Raw genomic sequence first — 18,789 nt, forward strand, 5'->3', positions numbered from 1 at the left:
TCTTTTGTAGACTTTGGAATTTAAAGATCAGGGAAGAAAAAGAAATCTCAATCTTTTAGGCTGACCCCCATGCATGGACAGACCAAAGACCCCCATTCTTGTCTGCCTCATTGCTAGAACTCCTGTCTTTCAGAGCCTTCTTTCAGATATCCAGACTGGATTTCCTAGTTTTGAATGAAAGAGAACAGGCAGAGTTTACAGTGCTGTTGAAGAACACTTTTCAATTATTATTTCTGAATATTTAGCTTCCAGCAAAAGACATGCCCCACACACCACACCTTTGCTGTTACAATAAATCTTGCAGGCAACACTCATCCCACCAGGTGGGCACTCACTCTTATGGACACCTCAGCCCCAGGGACACATTTCAGGCCTCCCTTTGCAGGCTATCAGGTGGACTTCACAGCACTGTTTTTACACACACAAGCTACATAACAGAAAGCCAGAACCACCTGACCTCGTACAGAAGTATTATGGCAATTCAAGCTTCCTTCCATTCAGCTCTTGGAAATTAGAAGTGGTGAGAGAAACCAGTAAAGCCTCAATTTGACCCCCAGTTTGCTCCTCCATGTAAGAACTTCTTTACTCCTTCTCCCCCCACTTCTACAAATCCAGCTATAGAAAAGTTACAATTATTTCTCAATAGCAGCTCCTGCAGCTTTGACACATTTTTAATTATCCAAATTACCTTTCCTAAAGGCACCCAACTGTCTTTTAAGAGTGGAAGTGAATGCAGATTAACCAGCACGTGCTGAAGTGTACCATTACAGTGCCATTACTGTACCCTTACACCCACTGCTTCCTCACACTGTTTCTGGGCCATCACACACACTGCAGGTGCAACAGACTAATAGACATGAACCCACACCAACTTTAAGTTTGGCATCTTCTGTTTCTTCCAGTTGTTTGGTACCTTGTGAGGACTATTCATTATGGATTGGGCTAAAAAGCTCTTCTCTTGGGCAAGGAAAAGCACACATCCTCATGTGGAGTAGCCTTCATGGGCAGAATCCTATGAAACACACCCAGTATGTGAAGTCACAATGAGGAATGACACACCTGCACCAGGCTCACCAAACCATGGCTCACCAAACAGAAAGGCTAAGTCAAATTTTAAAACTGCTCTGAAAGGCTGCAGGTAGCAGAGATTTACTCATCTTTCCAAAAGCATTTACCTGCACCATTAGTAAAAATAGCTTATGTTGGCATTACTGAGAGCTTTCTCTATTGAGTACTTAAATTCAAAACTCTGCTTCAGCATATTCCTTGGTGCTTTTAACCTGACAAAAACATTACTGATTGGCATGACAAGCTGCAGCTCACAACCAGTGCAAGCAGAGCAGCCGCTCACGTGCATGAGTTGTAGCATTCTGGCTGGGAAGGTGCTCTGAGTGCACACACACTTCTCACTCATCCACATTAGCCCTCAGCACATGCACAGTTGACACAGTAATCTTTGGAATTCACTCTTGATGCACCTTCTGCCATTCTGCCCATCAGGAATACGCAAGTGAATTCACCTCTACCAACTGAAACAACGCTTAGTGAGGACTAAGGAGATGACAGCTAGACCAAACAAGCTACACTGCCTACATTTAATAGTAACAGGCTCCTAGCAGAAGGGGTTTCCTCCATCCCCTCAGCAGGTTTGCACTTACCCCTGCCAGTTCCTGTTGAATAGGAGCAAGCTGGGCTGCAGCAGTAGGACTCGGGGTAGCAAGGTCAGGGCCGCACTCCTCAGCTGGTTCCTTGTGACCCAGAGCATGGCTGGGGGACTCAACCTCGCCCTGGGTGTCCTCACCTGAATCCGACAAAGCTTTTTGCTCTGCAGGGGACTGGGAGTGAAAAAAGACAAGGTCCCTTCAATGCAAAGCTGCCACCCAGTGGAGCAGCCGTCCCAGTGAGAGGACTTGCTACTCCCTTCCTGAATTCCTGTTTTAACAACCTGGCAGAAGGGACTACTTGCTGCTGAGACATCAGTTAAAATAAGCTAGGCCCTGCTGACCGAATTAGCTTCCTTCCCCATAGGGAAGACCAGCTGTGGCAAATGCACTGCTTGGAAGTTGGCTAGAACTGCTGCAGCATAGGTCAGAGGAGCCCTCCTGCACCCACAGTGCTCAGCTCCTCTCCAGGCTGCTCGGGCAGCTAGTTGCTTTAGCCCCTGGCTCACAAGCAGCAATTAGACAGTACCCATAACTAACTGCACTTTGCTGGTTCTTCAGACCATGTTTAGAGGGAGGAGGGGTCAATTATAAAGTTATCCACAGAAATTTGTTATAACATTTACACCAGACAGCATCCTTCCCCATTCACATGGCTGTGAATAACCTGAAAAGCAACAGCAATGTTTTATCCTGAAAATTAAGAAACTGGCACATCTATTTCAAGGCAGAACATGATTGAGAATGCAGTGCACAGTACTGGGATTTGGCATTTGCTGCATTCCCACCTCTGCCACAAACCCTTCAACTTCCAAATGAAGAGCAGCTCATACATTGCAGGGGCACAAAGTTCTTCAGCAGAGACATGGCCTGGTCTTGATCAGAAGCAACTCTCAGAAGACATCAGTAAACACAACTTTAAGTGTGGTTACTTCAGCTGTCAAGTTTTTAATGATAGTCATTTCTTGCAAGATTTAATGATCAAAAAGGTCACTTTTCCTTTTCACTTTTCACCCTCCAGATGCCATCCCCTTCCTTCTGCTGCATCACCTGCACCACTCAGCTTGGTGCCATCAGCAAACTTGCTAAGGGTGCACTTGATTTCACTTCTACGTCATTGTGAAGATGCAGAAGAGCACCAGCCCCAAGACAGGCCCCTGGGGGACACCACTTGTCACCAGCCCCCACGTGTACACAGACACAGTGACCACAACCCTCTGGCAGTGATCTGCTTAGGTTAACCTGTTCTGATCATGTTCCAATTCCAAATCCAAGGTAAAGATGACTGGGAAGATTTAGTGTCTTTAAGATAAGAAATAACGCATAGGAAAGGTTACAGAAGCATTTCTGTATGAAAAATAGCTACATGGCTTCAGATTCTTCAGACCTAATACACAAAGTTTTAGGGAAATAGGAGCAGGAAGACAAATCTGGAGCAATATGTAGGATGACAATGCAGAGACTCACACAGCACAAGAGCTGGAAGGGATCAAAAAGAAAACAACTAGAAATAGCTATTAATGCCAATTACCACTTCTGCAGAAAAATCTAATGCCAGGATAAGAGTTTCTCTACGAAAAGAGAGAATCATAGAATCACCAAGACTGGAAAAGACCTACAAAATCATCCAGTCCAACCATCTACCTATCCCCAAACATTCTCCCTAAAACACATTTCTCAACATAATGTTGAAATGTTCCTTAAATACCTCCAGGGTTGGTGACTACACCACCTCCCTGGGCTGCCTGTTCCAGCACCTGACCACTCTTACTCTTACTCCACTCAAAACTCCAAGACATTTATGCAGCTGTTCTCAAAAAAGCACATCCAAAAGAAACAGCAGACTCTCTCAAAATTCCTTTTAGTCTTCAGTCATGCTCACTATTGGATGTATTCTCTAATCTGTTCTGAAATAATGTTAGGAAGTCACAGTGCATCACCTTGCACAGCCTGATCAAAGTAAATCTATTTCATGAAAATAACAAAAATAAAACACTTGGAATAAGCACACAAGTCTACCTGGAGACTTTGCTTCAACTGTATCAGATGACATAATGAAAGAGACACAAAAATACATAGATTAACACGATGCCAAAGCATCACATAGGGAAGGAAGTAAATTCCTTTTAAGCGAAGCCATGTACGAGCATTCATCTATTAGCCTGTTTTTACCCTCAGTTCTTAAGTTCATATGCTACACAAGGCTCCTTTCCTCATCCTCCCCATCCATACCACAGCCCACTGAGATGGCTCCCAGTTTCATGGTGTGTTCATAACCCAGGAGCTGAACAACTCTCGCTGGCAACCTCAAAAGTTTCCAGATGTACCGCCCTCCCTATATTCCTCTAAAGCTTTGCCATCTACAACAGTCCCAGCACATTTACGATTGCTCTTTCCGTTACAGCACTGCAGCAATTTGTACAGAACCAATCCTTAAGCACCACTTTTAAGCACACCACACAGACTTACTGCACCGTTCAGCTAGCTCTCCCTGACAGAACCTGAAGCAGCTACGCCACGAGTGCTAGGACAGCCTGCAAAATAAAATTACTGCCTCTCCCTCAAGTTCCTTTCTCCACAATCCGTTCTCTCACATCAGCCAAACCTAACAAGTCGTATCCACAGCACAAGTAACAGCACGTAACCAAACCTATCCTCAAAACACCAAAAACCAGGCACCACCAAATCACATGAAATCCAATCCAGACTTCAACCAAACCCTTACCACTACACACTGACCACGTTTCACTTTTTTTTTTTACACTCAGGCACACACTCTTGCTTTCCAGGAATGCCACCATTCTTAAGTCCTTCCAGCTCCACGCCTTCTATTATTAATACTCCCCAGCTGAGACCTAGATAACAGATTCAACATCTTAAAAGATCTAAATCCTTGCTCACTCTACAACAAACCCTTAGCCTTTATGACCAGCTGCCACTCACCCCTTCACCACTGCATTGCTTTGTAGTGCCATTCAGGTACAGGACCTGAAGCACTCAACCTGTTCTTCAGAATCATCCTTAAAACCTTTCCTTCAAAAAGCGCTCAGAAGAGTACACCGTAGCTCATGTATAAGTTAATGGGACGGACAGTGGAGTGATAGTGATATTCTATGCTTAACATAGTGGGGTTGGGACTTTGTTACTTTTTCATCTTAAAGCTATGAGTCCTCAAAAGCTGATGCAATTTCCCAAGCAGCACCAGTATTAGAAGCTCTGCTTGTCAGGAAAAGTACTGGCAATGTATAAATAGTGACCGATTATCCTGCTTGTCTATCATTCAAATACAAAGCTGAGGGAAAACAGTAAAAACAGTTCTTGTAAGAAATTAAGGAGATAAGAAATAAAGAAAATGGAGACTCATTCAAGAGATGTGGAAACAGAAGGGACAGCAGCAAGTGAAAGAAAAGTTCTACACAAACTTCAAAAGGACTTGAATGTGTGATAACTGAAATGCAAGGTCACTCATCAGGGAGTACATGCCACCACTACCCTGTCAAATATGTTTTCCAATAGACCTGTCTGGTCTGCTGCTTGCACCAGCTCCGCAGAGCATCCAGAGTCACTGTACAGAGCCACTCTTGCTCCTCTTGGAGACAGTAACTATCTCAGGGAACAAAAAGACTCCTAAGTAAGTGAGGACTAGCCATGGGCATCCAGCTTCACACTGCCATTGATTAAGTGCTACATGAAACTCAGACCAGTTGGACAAACCAGGTATAACATCAAAAGACTCACAATCACAAAATGATCACTGAAAGCTGAGCTAAGAGACATCATTCTAAGCCACCACTGTGTGCCCCCTGCCACATAAACATGACAAACTGCTCAACCTGATCTGTTACTAAACTGCATACAAATCTAGTTGGAACAAATAACTTTACAATTAGCTTCCAGACTAACATGCATTTTGTTCTACAATACATAGAATATTCTGCAGCTAACAGAGAAAGATGTCCAACCCCTCGTGGCAACAAACTTAAGGAGAGAGTCAGAATATTATTTTTTCTATAACTTAAGCTCCAGAAAACTACAGAACAACACCAACACCACCTTAAATATTCAGAGAGCTTACAGATATCACAAAACAAGTCCTGTTCAGGATGTCCTGCATACAAAGCAGAAAACACCCTTGAATACATCTTGAATACATAATACAGTGCCTTCTCCTCATTCTCAGCCTGCTGTTAGAAATCTTCCATGAGTACTTCTCATAGTTCCAACATAACCAAGCTACAAAAATTTATGTAGATAGAGAAGTGACATACTTTAGAAATACACTGTCAGGTATATTAAAATTATTTTCTAAGTGTTATTCCAGGAAAAAAACTCCTCTGTTAACACATGTCCAACTACATCAGCATAACACAGCACCTCCACCAGTTCCTAACACATTTTTGCTCTCTGTGCCTGCACACTGCTTGGCTCAGCCATGGGCCTCAACACACCCCATCAAGATGGGGCACAGCACACACAGCAGCAGCTAGGGAGACAAAATCAGATCTCACTCCCCAGAATCCTGGATTATAGAGTGGTTGGAAGGGAATCCACTGAGGGCTGGCTGTCCCCCCATCATACCAGGCTGCCCAGGGCTCCATCCAACCCAGCTCTGGGCAGCCCCAGAGATGAGGAACCCACAGCTCCTATAGGCAGCAGTGCCAGGGCCTCACCACCCTCTGAGTGAAGAATCACCCCCTCTTCTAGTTTAAAGCCATTCCCCTTTGTCCTATCACTATCTGCCCATGTAAAGTCAGTCCCTCTCCTGCTTACAAGTTCTCTTCTTCAAGTATTGGATGGCCACAACAGGGTCGTACCAAAGCCTTTTCTTCTCCAGACTGAACAACCCCAATTCTCAGCTTGTTCTCATAGCAGAGGGTCCCCAGCCCTCTAAGCATCTTCATGGACCTTCTCCAGACCCACCCCCACAGCCCACATCCCTCCTGTGCTGGGGACCTAGTACTGCAAGTGGGGCCTCACAAGGGGAAAGCAGAGGGGACAGTCCCCTCCCTGCCTGCTGCCGCCCCTCTGATGGTGCAGCCCAGGATACTGCTCAGCCTTCAGCACAAGCATGCACTGCTGGCTCATGCTGAGGATGCCCTCCCAACAGCCCAAAGAGACATTACATCTGTAGCTCTTTAGGATTCTTCATGAATATTTCCTTGAAGCAAAAAGAACAACGAGCCCTTCCTGCGGCCCAACACAAGTTTGCAGAACACAGTGCTGAAGGCAGTAACAACTGGAGGCCTGTGCTCTGGTGTAAGTGAGAAACAAAAGCTCCCAAGACCTGCTAACCTCACACTAAAGAAGTAGGCCAGCAAAGGAATGACACAGTAGCATGGTGCTCTGCACAGGCTGCACATTAGGCTACACATCTCCAGTCCAACCATGGAAGCATTACCAAGTTCAAGGACACAAGAAAACGTGCCTGTGCAATTCTGAAGGGACTTCAGGAACAGCCCATGCAACAGTGAGTGATCAGGAGCTGCCTCCTAAAAGGAAATGTGAACAAAACTAATGTTCCCTCTACTCTTAAGTACATGTAAAGTTGTCACTGTAAAAACTACTAGGAAGGAATGTCTCAGAAGTATCATTTACTATAGGACATATTTAGCTGTATTAGCTATTAGAACAACAGATCTAATGCTTTCCAATCTGATGAAAGATTTCAAGCACCTGCTGATGAATGTGCTTACTAAACCCATGAGAATGCTCGAGTCTGGTACTTGTTCCAAACCAAAGAGAAACTACCAATTACAGACAGTGCAATATTTCTCCTCAAGCATTTGAGAGGATATTTTGTTCACACATCCTAACAACCCAATGATTAAATGAAGAAAGGCTTCTCCCAAAGCAGTGTTTGCACATTTGATGAAGTTGATTGTGAAAGACTGGCTACAATGAGGGAACAGTCACATGTAAGCACTGCTGAAGTCATGAGGCAATGGCACCTGTTGCCCTTTGGGGCAACAGAAGGCAACTGCACATCCCCGGTACCCATCTCCTGCTTAAGCAAGAATAACCTTGATTATTATTACTATTTTTCAAATGTTAACGTCTTTTACTCATTATTCACCAGGTATAACTTAAATACAGCCATTTCTTTATATTTTCCTTTTTTTTTTTCCTTCCCAAAAATTAGTTTAGGATATCAGAAACAAGCAGGGTTTACAATCTGACAAACACAATGCAAGGGCAGCTACCTTAGTGCTCATCTACACTATTTTGCATCTCAGTTTCAAAGTGACAAGGCATGCAACCTTCACTGCACTCCTCTTGCATAGACAGTTTTCCAATACATCTATTTCCATTTAGTAAAAGTTTCCACTCAAGAGAAGGTCCTACTTCTTCCTTCATACTGCCATTCCCCTCCTGAGCTCTACTCCTCCTGCAGGCACACATGAGCTCTACCAGGCTCTTCAGAGAATCCTAAGAGGTTGGAAGGCACATCTGGAGCTTGCCCAACTGCACCCTCACTGCAGCAAGGACAGCCTGAGTGGTTGTCCAAGTGGCTTCTAAAGGTCTCCAAGCAGACTCCACAACCCTCCAGGTATGGACAGCTCAGAACAGCCCTGGCAGTCAGAATGAGCCTCCGGGCTCCACCTCTTGCTCAGAGCCCTCTTGTCCTGCCCACACCAGCACTTCCACTTGCCAGCACACTGTGGCACAGCTCTCACCTCAACACTGATACTTCAGAGCCAAAGGCAGGGGACAAGCGTGCACAGGTAGAGGGATTACTAAAAAAAAAATCAGAACATCACAGCTTACTACACAAGCATACAGGATATACAAATACACTGATGTGAAAAGCAATCATCTGGACAGTGGGTTTTCTTTCTTTGCCCTGAATGTTATTGGAAAAAAGCTTTACAGTTTTCTCATACAACAACTGTGAGTACTTCTTGACCACATTTTCCTTTCGAGGTACAGCTTTGAAGATAGTCTCTCAATTTGGTCTGCCCTCCATCTGAAACACCACTCCTCCTCCCACCTGCATCCCTCTGCCTCATGACATTGTTAATGCTCCATTGTCCACCTTCAGAACAACACACAAGTGCCAGCTCACCAGGAAATATTACAGGGTGACAAACAATAATATACATTATCAATATCTCCTTACCTTCTGTGCTTTATCCTTCTGAAATACAAAGACAGGTGGAGCAATGGCAGGTTTTTCTGCAAAAAGAAAAATTTGGTGTTTTTTTCTTTCCAACCACATTAATTATTAACTAATGCAACAGCATTATGATCTATGGTACTTTACACACAAAAACAACTTCAAGGATATAGTCACACCTCAGCTATATGAGTTGTAGCAACTGGTTCCCAGCAAGATGTAATTATAAGGACCTGACCTTCAAAAAGCAGTAGTGTGTTAAGAACAGAAATACAACCAACAGAAATTATACCCAAAAGTTGCGGAGTCTTTCTTTCACCCCAGATCTATTCCAGTCCTCCCATCCCACGTGGGTACATGAGCAACAAGAGGCCCTTTGCAGACTGTAATTCTTGAACATATGTAAGTTTCATCAGCAAAAGCTTTTCCTTTCTCACAGTGCTGCACCAATGTGAAAGGTAGGACACATGGGACAAGGGGAAAACAGCCTTACACAAGAAGACAGATCTGGGTTCAATGTTAGGATGAAATCTTTTACTTGGAGAGTGGGAAGGCTATTTACAGATAAGCAATAACACCCAACTATCTACAGCTAAACAATTTAAACCAAACATCCTATGCGAATTATTAGAGGTACCAGCCTTACGTGTGCAACTGGAAAAGCAGATCTGCCACCTACCTGAAGCTTAGACTGAAACATACAGGATATGCTTCAAAATAGGCATACCAACATTCAGACCTCAAAAGCAGAGGGAATTTCTGGAATGAATGTTTCCCATTGTCCTTAATGATGCCAAAATGGGGTGAAGTATGAAACAGAGGAGAACTGGGTTTTCCTCAGACTTTAACCAAGTGATATTCGTGTGTAGATGGTGTATTGAAAGAGAAACCAGCTGTACGCTGTGCAGTCAGCAACACTGCTCCATGCTTCTAGGGCTGAATATGAGGACAGCACTTAAATCGGTCTTCAGAGTGAGACACTGCTCCAGGGCAGGAGTTCAGGGAGAGCTGTACCCCAGCTAATTCCATTACAGCTACACTGTTGTAATTATTTGTTTCTATGAACAAGATCAGGCACTTCCTAAGATTGAAGGATAGCTATTAGGTCTGCTTTGGTGAAAAAGTGAAACTGTACCTGACAAAGAAAACAATTGCTCTAAGAACTCCACCTTACTTGAGGGTGGATTGTCCTCCCTTCTGTAAGTCTTACCCAGAGAGAGAACACATCAAAAAGACTATAACTGAATGTAACATCACTAAAACATAACTGCCACATTTGTCCCAAAAGCAGAGGCTGCCAAGTGTAACAGGTTTTCCAGTATACCCAGGGAGCACCTCATCCCTACCAGGCAGGGACACTCCTGGATTCCCCTCCGGGGGGGAGTTGACTCACGCAGGGAGGAAGAGCATTAACTTATCACCTTTAAGGGAAGGGTCATAAAGAAAAAGCATTTGAAGTATTTTAATACTAATTAATGATATAATTACAGCAACAGCTCTGCTCACCACCACCCCATGCACCAGGTACATTCTTCACCATGGATCCAAAATCTACAATGCCACTGAGGTCATGAGCATGCCCTGTTATAACATTACACAACTGTTTAGCAGAGGATGCTTTCAAAAACTGCTTGCACTAAATCAGCATTATTTTCTTTAGAGGTTAACCAATGTTGTGCAGTTAATTCAGTTTCTGTTGCACTTATATAAAGCCCTTGAAGATGACTGCATTTCTCATACAGACTCGCTTCTCTGAGTAGCACAAGAAATTTGCTCTTTATACTGAGAAGTACAAGCAGCATTGGTAGTTATATAAAGGACATCTTTCACTTCATCATGTCCTTTCTGAGTTCTGCACCAAGACCACAACACTGGAAGAGCTCACTTCATTCCAGCCTAAGGCAAGAGAGGAGCTCTGTGTTTCCTAATGTGACCTTCAGAAAACACTGCACATTTGCTGAGCCTTTTTGAGAAAGCACTTTCAGCAAAGACACTATGACACCAACATTATTACCACTGACCACTCATTACCTCACTTGTTATAAAAATTAAGAACAAGAATGCAAGTGCTCTTCTCCCCAAGTGCATTTATGTACATATCACATTAATGAGCTCTAATATTTAATGTTTCCCCTGTGAAAGCACTTGGACTCCACGTAAGTCCCTTTCTATACTGCTTTTCAGTAAACAGGACAAAACCAGTCCCTAGTAGGATATCACCCATTACTTCAGTATCTGTCTCAAACTTGCCATGCTGCAAGAGCCAGCCTGCTCTGATGTTCTAGATTGAAGAACCATTTCATTTTTCCTCCTCCCAAGCCCTTTTCCCAGTCACTACCATCATAGAAGTGATGCATTTTGCCTCAGCTCTTTTCTTCTTAAGACTTATCTCACTCTTAGCTGTGCTGAAAAAGATTTATTGGATTGCTGAGTTGTGCAAGCACAAGTCATGTTTCCACATCAACTTAGCAAGTGTGCTTCCATTCCACTGCACATCCTAAGGATTATGGACAGCAAAACAGAGCTATCAGCTATTTCACTGTCAAGTCATTAACCATTAATATGGCTTCATTTTGGACTAGATGATTTCTAAAGGTCCCTTCCAACCCCCATAATTCTGTGATTCTGTACTACCAAAAATACATAGATATGCTATTAATCCCACTCAGCTTGCTTCACAGGCCTTAGAAAGCAAAACAGAGGCTACTACCTCAATAGCTTAGAGGTACCATGCCTTCCAAGTCATGTATTCTACTAAATTTGAGATTTTTTATTTATTCCACTCCTATGCATGGCTTCTCTAAGAAGAATTACAAGGCCACAGGGTCAACCACTTCTTCCAACTAAAGGAACACCTCCAGCAGTTGACATCAACACAACCACAGGGGCTGAGTGTTATTTTTGAAATGCAGAGTTTTAAGCCTTCACTGCAGCATGAAGTGACCCATTACTGAGAAACCCAAACAGATACTATGAGAGCACAAATATAAAAAACATGCCCCTTTATGAATCCACTTTTGAAGACACCTACAGCACTGCAAGTATTTTCCTTCGAAGCTTCATTGCAAATTACATTTAGAAGTGCAGCAGTGCCTGACTGCATGGAAAACAACCAAGCCTTTGCTTGGATCTGCAGAAGCAACTGACCAAGTGCAACACATGCAAGCTGAAAACAAATGCCTTGACTTTAACTCATTATAATACATGATTGGAGAGGAAAAAAATGAACATGCCCACAAAAATAAAGTGTTAACAAGGATAAAGGCAATTAGGATATTAACTCATGAAAGAGATTCAGAGTGAATTTACTGCATATCTGTGGGTCACACATGATTTCTGTAGTGCATTGCAGTTCATTTTAAGAAAATATTACATCTGCAGTTCTTAAGTAATGGATTTCCTGAATTTCAACTTCCAGAGGATATTTTCTAGGGGACAACATTGAGGAAGAGATGCTGAGAGAACACAAAATGACCTAAGAGGAGCCTCTACCCAGGAGCACAGGGTCCTTGCTTTGCCAGCTGTCCTCTGTGAGAGCACTTGCCCATGAGCAGAAACTCTTCAATTTCACTCCCAGCTCTCTTAAGTCTCCAGTACACTGCAGTCTACTGAAACCTAGAAACACAGGATATTTCTGTTGAAGTGAGGACTTGCTGCATTGTTTGAGACCACTGAAGTACATGGTAGTTCTGCTCACTGGAAGGGATTTGCATGAGGGGGATCTTTACACATCTTTCCTCCACCTATGTGCTACTTGTTTACTATGCCATCATGGCTGCAAATCCCAGGAACACATGGTAGCTAATCAACAGGTACACACAAATCAGCACATCAACAGAAAGGAGAAAAAATGAGTTGATGAGGAAATATAAAGGTACTTCTCCAGAGGTTTAAAACATCAAGCATGAGCAGTGAAAAAGCATTCCTCAGAAAACACACCACTTCCAGTGCCCCAGGTCCTTAATGGAAAGGCACGACACATTAAGAAAGCCCAGCAGTAACATCCTGGAAGACCAGGGGACAGACACTGATTCTCAAGGACATGTTATCATTTGCTCCCATTTCTCCACTTCCCACCTCAAAGCACCCCAAGTTCTAAAGAGTTGAATTAAACCTTCCAAGCAGCAGCATGGAGCCTTCTTCCCAATTCCACCCTTATGCTTTTCAGCTCATGCTCACAATGACTAACTATCTTTTCTCCATGATGGCTTAACTAACAGACTCAATTAACAAATAATTCATTTCAGATTTGAAATAAGATAAATAATCCTACTGCTACGCTGCCAGAGCCCAGCATACACCTGCCTTCCCCCAGAGCAGCATATCCTTTCCAGTTCAGTTGGTGGGAGAAGGATGTGCACCAAAATGACAAAGCCAATGCACAAATGAACAGCAAAACCAGTTGACAATCACCTAAAAAAAGAATATAACAGAAGGGTGGGAAAAAAAAAGCAGGCTGCGGGGAATCCCTACAGACTGGGCTATGGGGAAGCACCAAGATGCATCCTTGTTAAGGCTTGATGTGAGATCAGCATGCTCCAGCAAACCAGCTGCAGAAGTACTACAGTGCTGCGACACACAGAAGGAAAGAGGGACTATTTAGATGTTTCAGAAGGCTTTCTTCATTCCTCTGTAAGATTCGGGTTAAAATGAGCACTCAAAAATATTTGGAAAATAAAAACAGTGAGGGAAAAAAAAGCACATTAATTGCAAACAGAATTAACTATTGGTTACATGGACTGTAAGCATTTTCTTAGCATTCCTTACTTCCTCACCACCCAGCCTGTTGTTCTTGCCTGTTTTGGTACTGCTCAAAACAACCACTAAATAGCAGCTGAATACTATATGTATGCAAGCCTCTATGGTATCAAACCTGGAAAAATAAGTGCAGGTGTTTTCTTTATACTACAGCACAGAAGAGAAGTGATGAAACCTAAATTGTGTCAGCTGAAGAATATTCAATGGCAACAGCTTACAAAGAAAAAAATATGTGATTTGAGAACACAACCACATGCTTAACAACCACATCAGTTCCTTGATGGAATAAACTTGTGAGCACAATGGGATACAAAGACAATTTTACAAAGGCATCTTTCCAACATTCCCCAAAGAAATATCACTTGATAAAATATACATTTAAATATTAGTACTCACTAAAATAATTTCTTCCCTGCTTTGAAAGCTTCTGCTGAATGGAATCCAATATAGGATTACTACAGTTATTAAAATTGACAGTTTAGGGACTGTGTAAGAAAAAAATAAATTGTTTAGCAAGCAGAAAGAAACACTTGTCCATAGTCAATGTCTTATGGAGCACAGGAAGCTCTGGCCACTGCTACCTCACCTTCTGATCGCGATGGGTGCCAGCTCAGAAGAGAAGGACAAGTTCCCTAGATTAAAGGTTGAAGAAAAAGCTAAAAAAAATTCAAGGTTAAATTTAATTTATGCTTACTTGAGCAGCTCAGACAGCAAAAATATTTTTACCTTAATACTGTGTAAGTTACTAACTGCAGAATGATAGGTTAAAAAAGAGACCTGGGTATTTGTTGTTTTATAAACTCTAAAGGTTGCAGATAATAAAACAAGACTCTTCTCTTTCAATAGCTATGAATAGACTGAAAGCAAGAAGAAAGCTACGAAGCCAACAGCTGATCACTGAAAAAGACCCCACAAGCAAAGTCCAATCATACTTAATGACACTGCATCATTCATATCCAGAGATCATAAATGAAGTCATGGTGAATATAAATGACAAGATGGCAGGGGGAAAAGGGGAAAAACAAAAGATACTTCTAGATACTTATGCCTCACTTTGAGAGCTCTGCTTTCAAGATGTAAAGCATATGACAGTCTGGTTCATCTTCAAACCCCTTTTGCCTCTGATCACATGAACAAGCAGGTGACTTCTACAAAATACTGCCACAGCTGGCATGGAAACATTGAGTGTTTTTTATATATTTAAGATTAATTAGAAATCTACATGCCATCTTTAAAGCACAAACATCTTGTGTTTGCAGAGAAGATGTTATTTCATCTCCCAAGCCCTGGTAGCATCAGCAGGTTTCCCTCTGCTTTAGGTACTTTCAGTTCAGCTACTTAACATAAAGCAAATATTACACATCAGGAACAGGGGGAAAAAATACAGCAGCTTGTTCTCAGCAGATGAGAAGGAAATGAGTGAAAAAATCCAACTATTCTGCAGTGTAGATACTTAACAAGAACTCAAGTGACAACAACCAACTGCTGCAGTACACAAAGTTATCCCGTAAACTAAAGTCATTTGGCTCCTATAGAAGTGTCAGAGTCTGCCAACACAGGGAGTGCAGTACAGGCATCTACTGCTCAGGAAATGGGAAGGAAGTCATCATGTTCTGCCCCTGAGAAAAGCTTGTACCTCTTCAATGACTGAAAGGAAATAATTCATGCTCAACACAAAGAGATCCTCTCATCCAAAGCACAGATTCAGGAGCACACAAGTCATATACAAGTCCCGAGTTGTACATTAACTACAAGTTAATGAGAAGAACACTCAGGTTTATGTCAGTGTGTCCAACAGGAAATTTTCTAGATCTCCATCATTACCCACAAATGTCAGAAACATGTAAGTGTCAGTTTTAAATTGTTATCCAGCTAAAATGACTGAATGCCATACCAAAGACTTTAGAGAAAAATCCTAATATCATTTAGCACCTATTTTATACCATAACAACTGTATATACTATATGCAGTTGTTATGGTATAAAACCTAAGAAGTAAAAGTAACTAGCACACCATCAGAAAATGAAAAAATTATGAATAAATAGAAACAAAGGGCATCATATTGAAAGAGTTCTGTATGAATGAGCTGAAAAGGTATGAGCAGAACAACAGACCACCAAAGGACTGAGTTTCACTTGCAGGAACCAACAAGAAAAAGATAAGATCCTATGCAAGTTTCACTTGCAGGAACCAACAAGAAAAGCTACTGCTTAAGCATGCTGAGGAAAAACAAACTGCAAAAATAACCGAAACTACTTTCTACATATTTGTGTCTACTATGTGTCAAGAACTAATTAGCTTCACACTTCACTATGAGGTACAGTTGAGAAAGTGCTACTGTACTAACTGATCAAGATTTGTTTTAACCACATGTGAACATTTAGCCTCCAAACACTTGAAACAAAAGATCAGTGCCAAGTAGAAGACTGAAAATGTATTAGTACAGAAGTCATTGTTTCATATATTCAAATGAAAAGGCCCAGGAAACAGAACATTTGCACACAGTACCAGAAAAATCTAACAGTAGTATGTTTGAGAATGAAGAGAAAGTGAGGGAAGTCCCCACTAAAATGTCAGGGACCACAAATAATGCAAACAGAAAGACTACCAAATGCACTGACTTCCTGCAGAAGGGTGCCACTACCTTAACTGCATGTAGATGCTTTGCTGTGCAAAAAACCAGACACTTCAAAAGTGGAACTAGTGGAAAGAAAGCTAACATCAGAAAACACATCTAACCACATCATGAGCCAACAGTAGGTCAGAACTGGTCATGGCTCAGCCCTAAGGAAGTTATTCTTATTGACAGAAAAACGTAACAGGGAAGGATGAAAATTACAACTCTGGAAAGAGACATGAGATAAGGAGACCTGCAGGCAAGGGAAGTCAATGGAGTCAGGAAAGGGTCTGAAAGGAGAAAAAAAGAGATGAGATGAAAACACACAGATAAAGCCACATTGTGATTCTTGTTTTGCCCCATAGAAAGGCTACAAGATTCTACAGAAATACAGGGCTAGGAGCATAAACACAAGAAAGTAGCACCAGATGACGAACACAGCTAACTTAGAACAACTTGCAGTTTAACATTTCCCTCTTGAACTGAGAGGTAAAGGGCCTGCAAGAACCAGCCATTCCCAAACTTCTGGTGCTAAAAGAAGACTATAAGACATTGAAATATGCTGTAAGATATTACATACCATCATCAAGTTTCTTATCAGTAACCATCACTTATTTGTCTATTAACTACTGTTCTCAAAACTACTTATTGTGCCCTTAGGGCTGACAGCATCTCCTCAGTTTGGGAGCCAGCAGACCCACAAGTACTGCATCAGAGGACCCACCAAATACCTTCAGTGTAATCCTGTGGTCAGCTGCAGGCAGGATCCTGTCCAAAAGTTATGCCTGCCATAAATACTTACTTCCTGTTGTCCAATGTTAATATCAGAGCTGTAAAACCATTAGTAGAAAGCCTAAGCGTAAGAAAAATCGCTGAAAGAAAGCACCATACATTTTGCCACCTTCAGTAGATTCAACTCCTGTTAGGATGAGAAGGGAGTTGGAGCCCACTGCCACCACGTGTCCCTCCTGTGACTGGGAGAAACGTGGCCAGCAGCTTCGGGCTGAGCTGGAGCCACTGAGAGCCCACGGGGGGCTGCCCAACCTGCTCATACTCACTGTCATTGAAGCAACAGCCTGCATCCCTTGGAGCTGAATCCTCACATTCTACACCCGAACACCCACAACACCCCAAATCTGAGTTCTATTCTCTGCGTTATAGTTCTGAGAGAACTTTACCACATCAGGAGATCTGACCCACGAACCGACGATTATACCTCGCCCAGCCACACACAGCAGCCCCAAGGACTCCCCGTGCCAGAGGGCGCAGCAGCAGCAAGGGCAGGGCCCTGCCGGCCCACGAGTCCCGCACAGAGCAGCCCTCCGCGCCCGAGGACCGCGCAGAGCGGGCGAGAGTTTAGTGAGCAGGCCCGGCCCGGCAGGAGGCCCCGCGGGCGAAGAGGGGGCACGGCGCGGCGCGGCCCGGCGGCGCCGCCTTTGTCCGGCCGTTCTCCCCGGGGACCGGGGCACGGAGAGGCCGCGCGGAGGTGGTGCGCTGAGGGCGGCCGGGAGTGGATGGCGGGGCCTGAGTCGGGCGGGCGCGCACCGGACTGGAGCAGAGCCGGGCCCGGCAGCGCCGCGCACAGAAATACCCGCCTACCTTCGTTCGCGAGGTCCGCCATTTTACTTCCTCAATCACGCCCGAAATGCATCGCGCAGCCGGACGGCTTCTGCCGGCGGTGGGCCGTGCCGCGCATGCGCCAATTTACGGACACTCGGCGCATGCGTGGAGGGTCGGGCAGGAGGGGGGCGGGAGCGGAGTGGCGGGCGCCTCCGCACATGCGCAGGACAGGTCGGGGTGTGGCGCGTGGCGCCGCCTCAGAGCAGGCGCGCTGCGCTGTGGGTGCTGCCCCCGTGTGAGCAGAGCAGGGTTTAAGCGTTTACTGCCGGGTTCGTTAATTACCATTTAATACTCGAGGTAGTGCGCCATGGCTCTGCTCTGCTGGGATTTGCTGGACTTTAGTCCTGCGTTCAGCCATGACTGATTAAACTTTGAATTTACCACAGGGCGTTCTCTAGACAGAGGAATTCAGTCCGTTTCAGGCTGCTGCTGCATCCCAGCGAGCACTTTTTTACACTCCTCTGGGAGCAGCTGGCGTAGCACGGGCTGGTCTCTGCTGGACTGCTTGATGGTGTGATAGTCCATTAGCATTGCAACAACCCCCAGTTGTGGCATTTGAGAACCTGAGGGCTGAGAAAGGAGTGCAGCCCCTTCAGGAGAACAGAGTTTTATTCAGGAATTGATCGTTTGGACAAGCAGCTCTGAAAGGCAGACGAGCTCCAGGGAGTTAGCAGGTCTTCAGCTGCCTCCAAGCACACGGACTTTCTGTCCCAGCCACAAGGAGGGTGAGCAGATGTGTCAGGAGATATGTTGGGCTGAACAGGGAACGCGCGACTGAAGAAAGGGTGTGGAAGCAAGAACGTGCTGCTAAAGGGGAATGTAGAAGTGTTGTTTGGGCATTCAGGATGGTGTCAGAAAAGCAAAAGTTTGACTAGAGTTGAAGCTGGCAAGGGACATCAACTGCTTCAGGTGCCACCATACAGGGCTGCCAGACCTTGGTGCTTGGAGATGGGGTTTTGGAGAGGAACGTGCTGTGGAAGAATCTCTTGAGAACTGCCAGCTCACCCACGTTTCTGTGA

At 43.9% G+C, this 18,789-nt stretch overlaps 1 protein-coding gene across 7 annotated transcripts in view; it reads right to left on the reverse strand.

Moving 5' to 3' along the window:
* The window catches only part of RANBP3 (RAN binding protein 3), a 40,734-nt gene extending 22,908 nt beyond the window's left edge, over nt 1-17,826 (reverse strand). For 4 of the 7 annotated variants that reach the window (XM_065747384.1, XM_065747381.1, XM_065747380.1 and 1 more), the window contains exons 1-3: nt 17,750-17,826; nt 8,779-8,834; nt 1,659-1,835 (exon numbers count right to left, since the gene is read on the reverse strand). In XM_065747384.1, the coding sequence (XP_065603456.1) occupies nt 1,659-1,835; nt 8,779-8,834; nt 17,750-17,771 (255 nt within the window). In that variant the 5' untranslated portion in view covers nt 17,772-17,826. The remainder of the gene's footprint in view (nt 1-1,658; nt 1,836-8,778; nt 8,835-17,749) is intronic. The other 3 variants (XM_065747385.1, XM_065747383.1, XM_065747382.1) reach the window with 1 other exon arrangement.
* Nucleotides 17,827-18,789: the final 963 nt, after the last annotated feature.

Source organism: Cyrtonyx montezumae, unplaced genomic scaffold (assembly GCF_038088225.1).
Source record: "Cyrtonyx montezumae isolate F1298 unplaced genomic scaffold, pur_monq_1.0 scaffold_44, whole genome shotgun sequence".
Taxonomy (NCBI): Eukaryota; Metazoa; Chordata; class Aves; order Galliformes; family Odontophoridae; genus Cyrtonyx; species Cyrtonyx montezumae.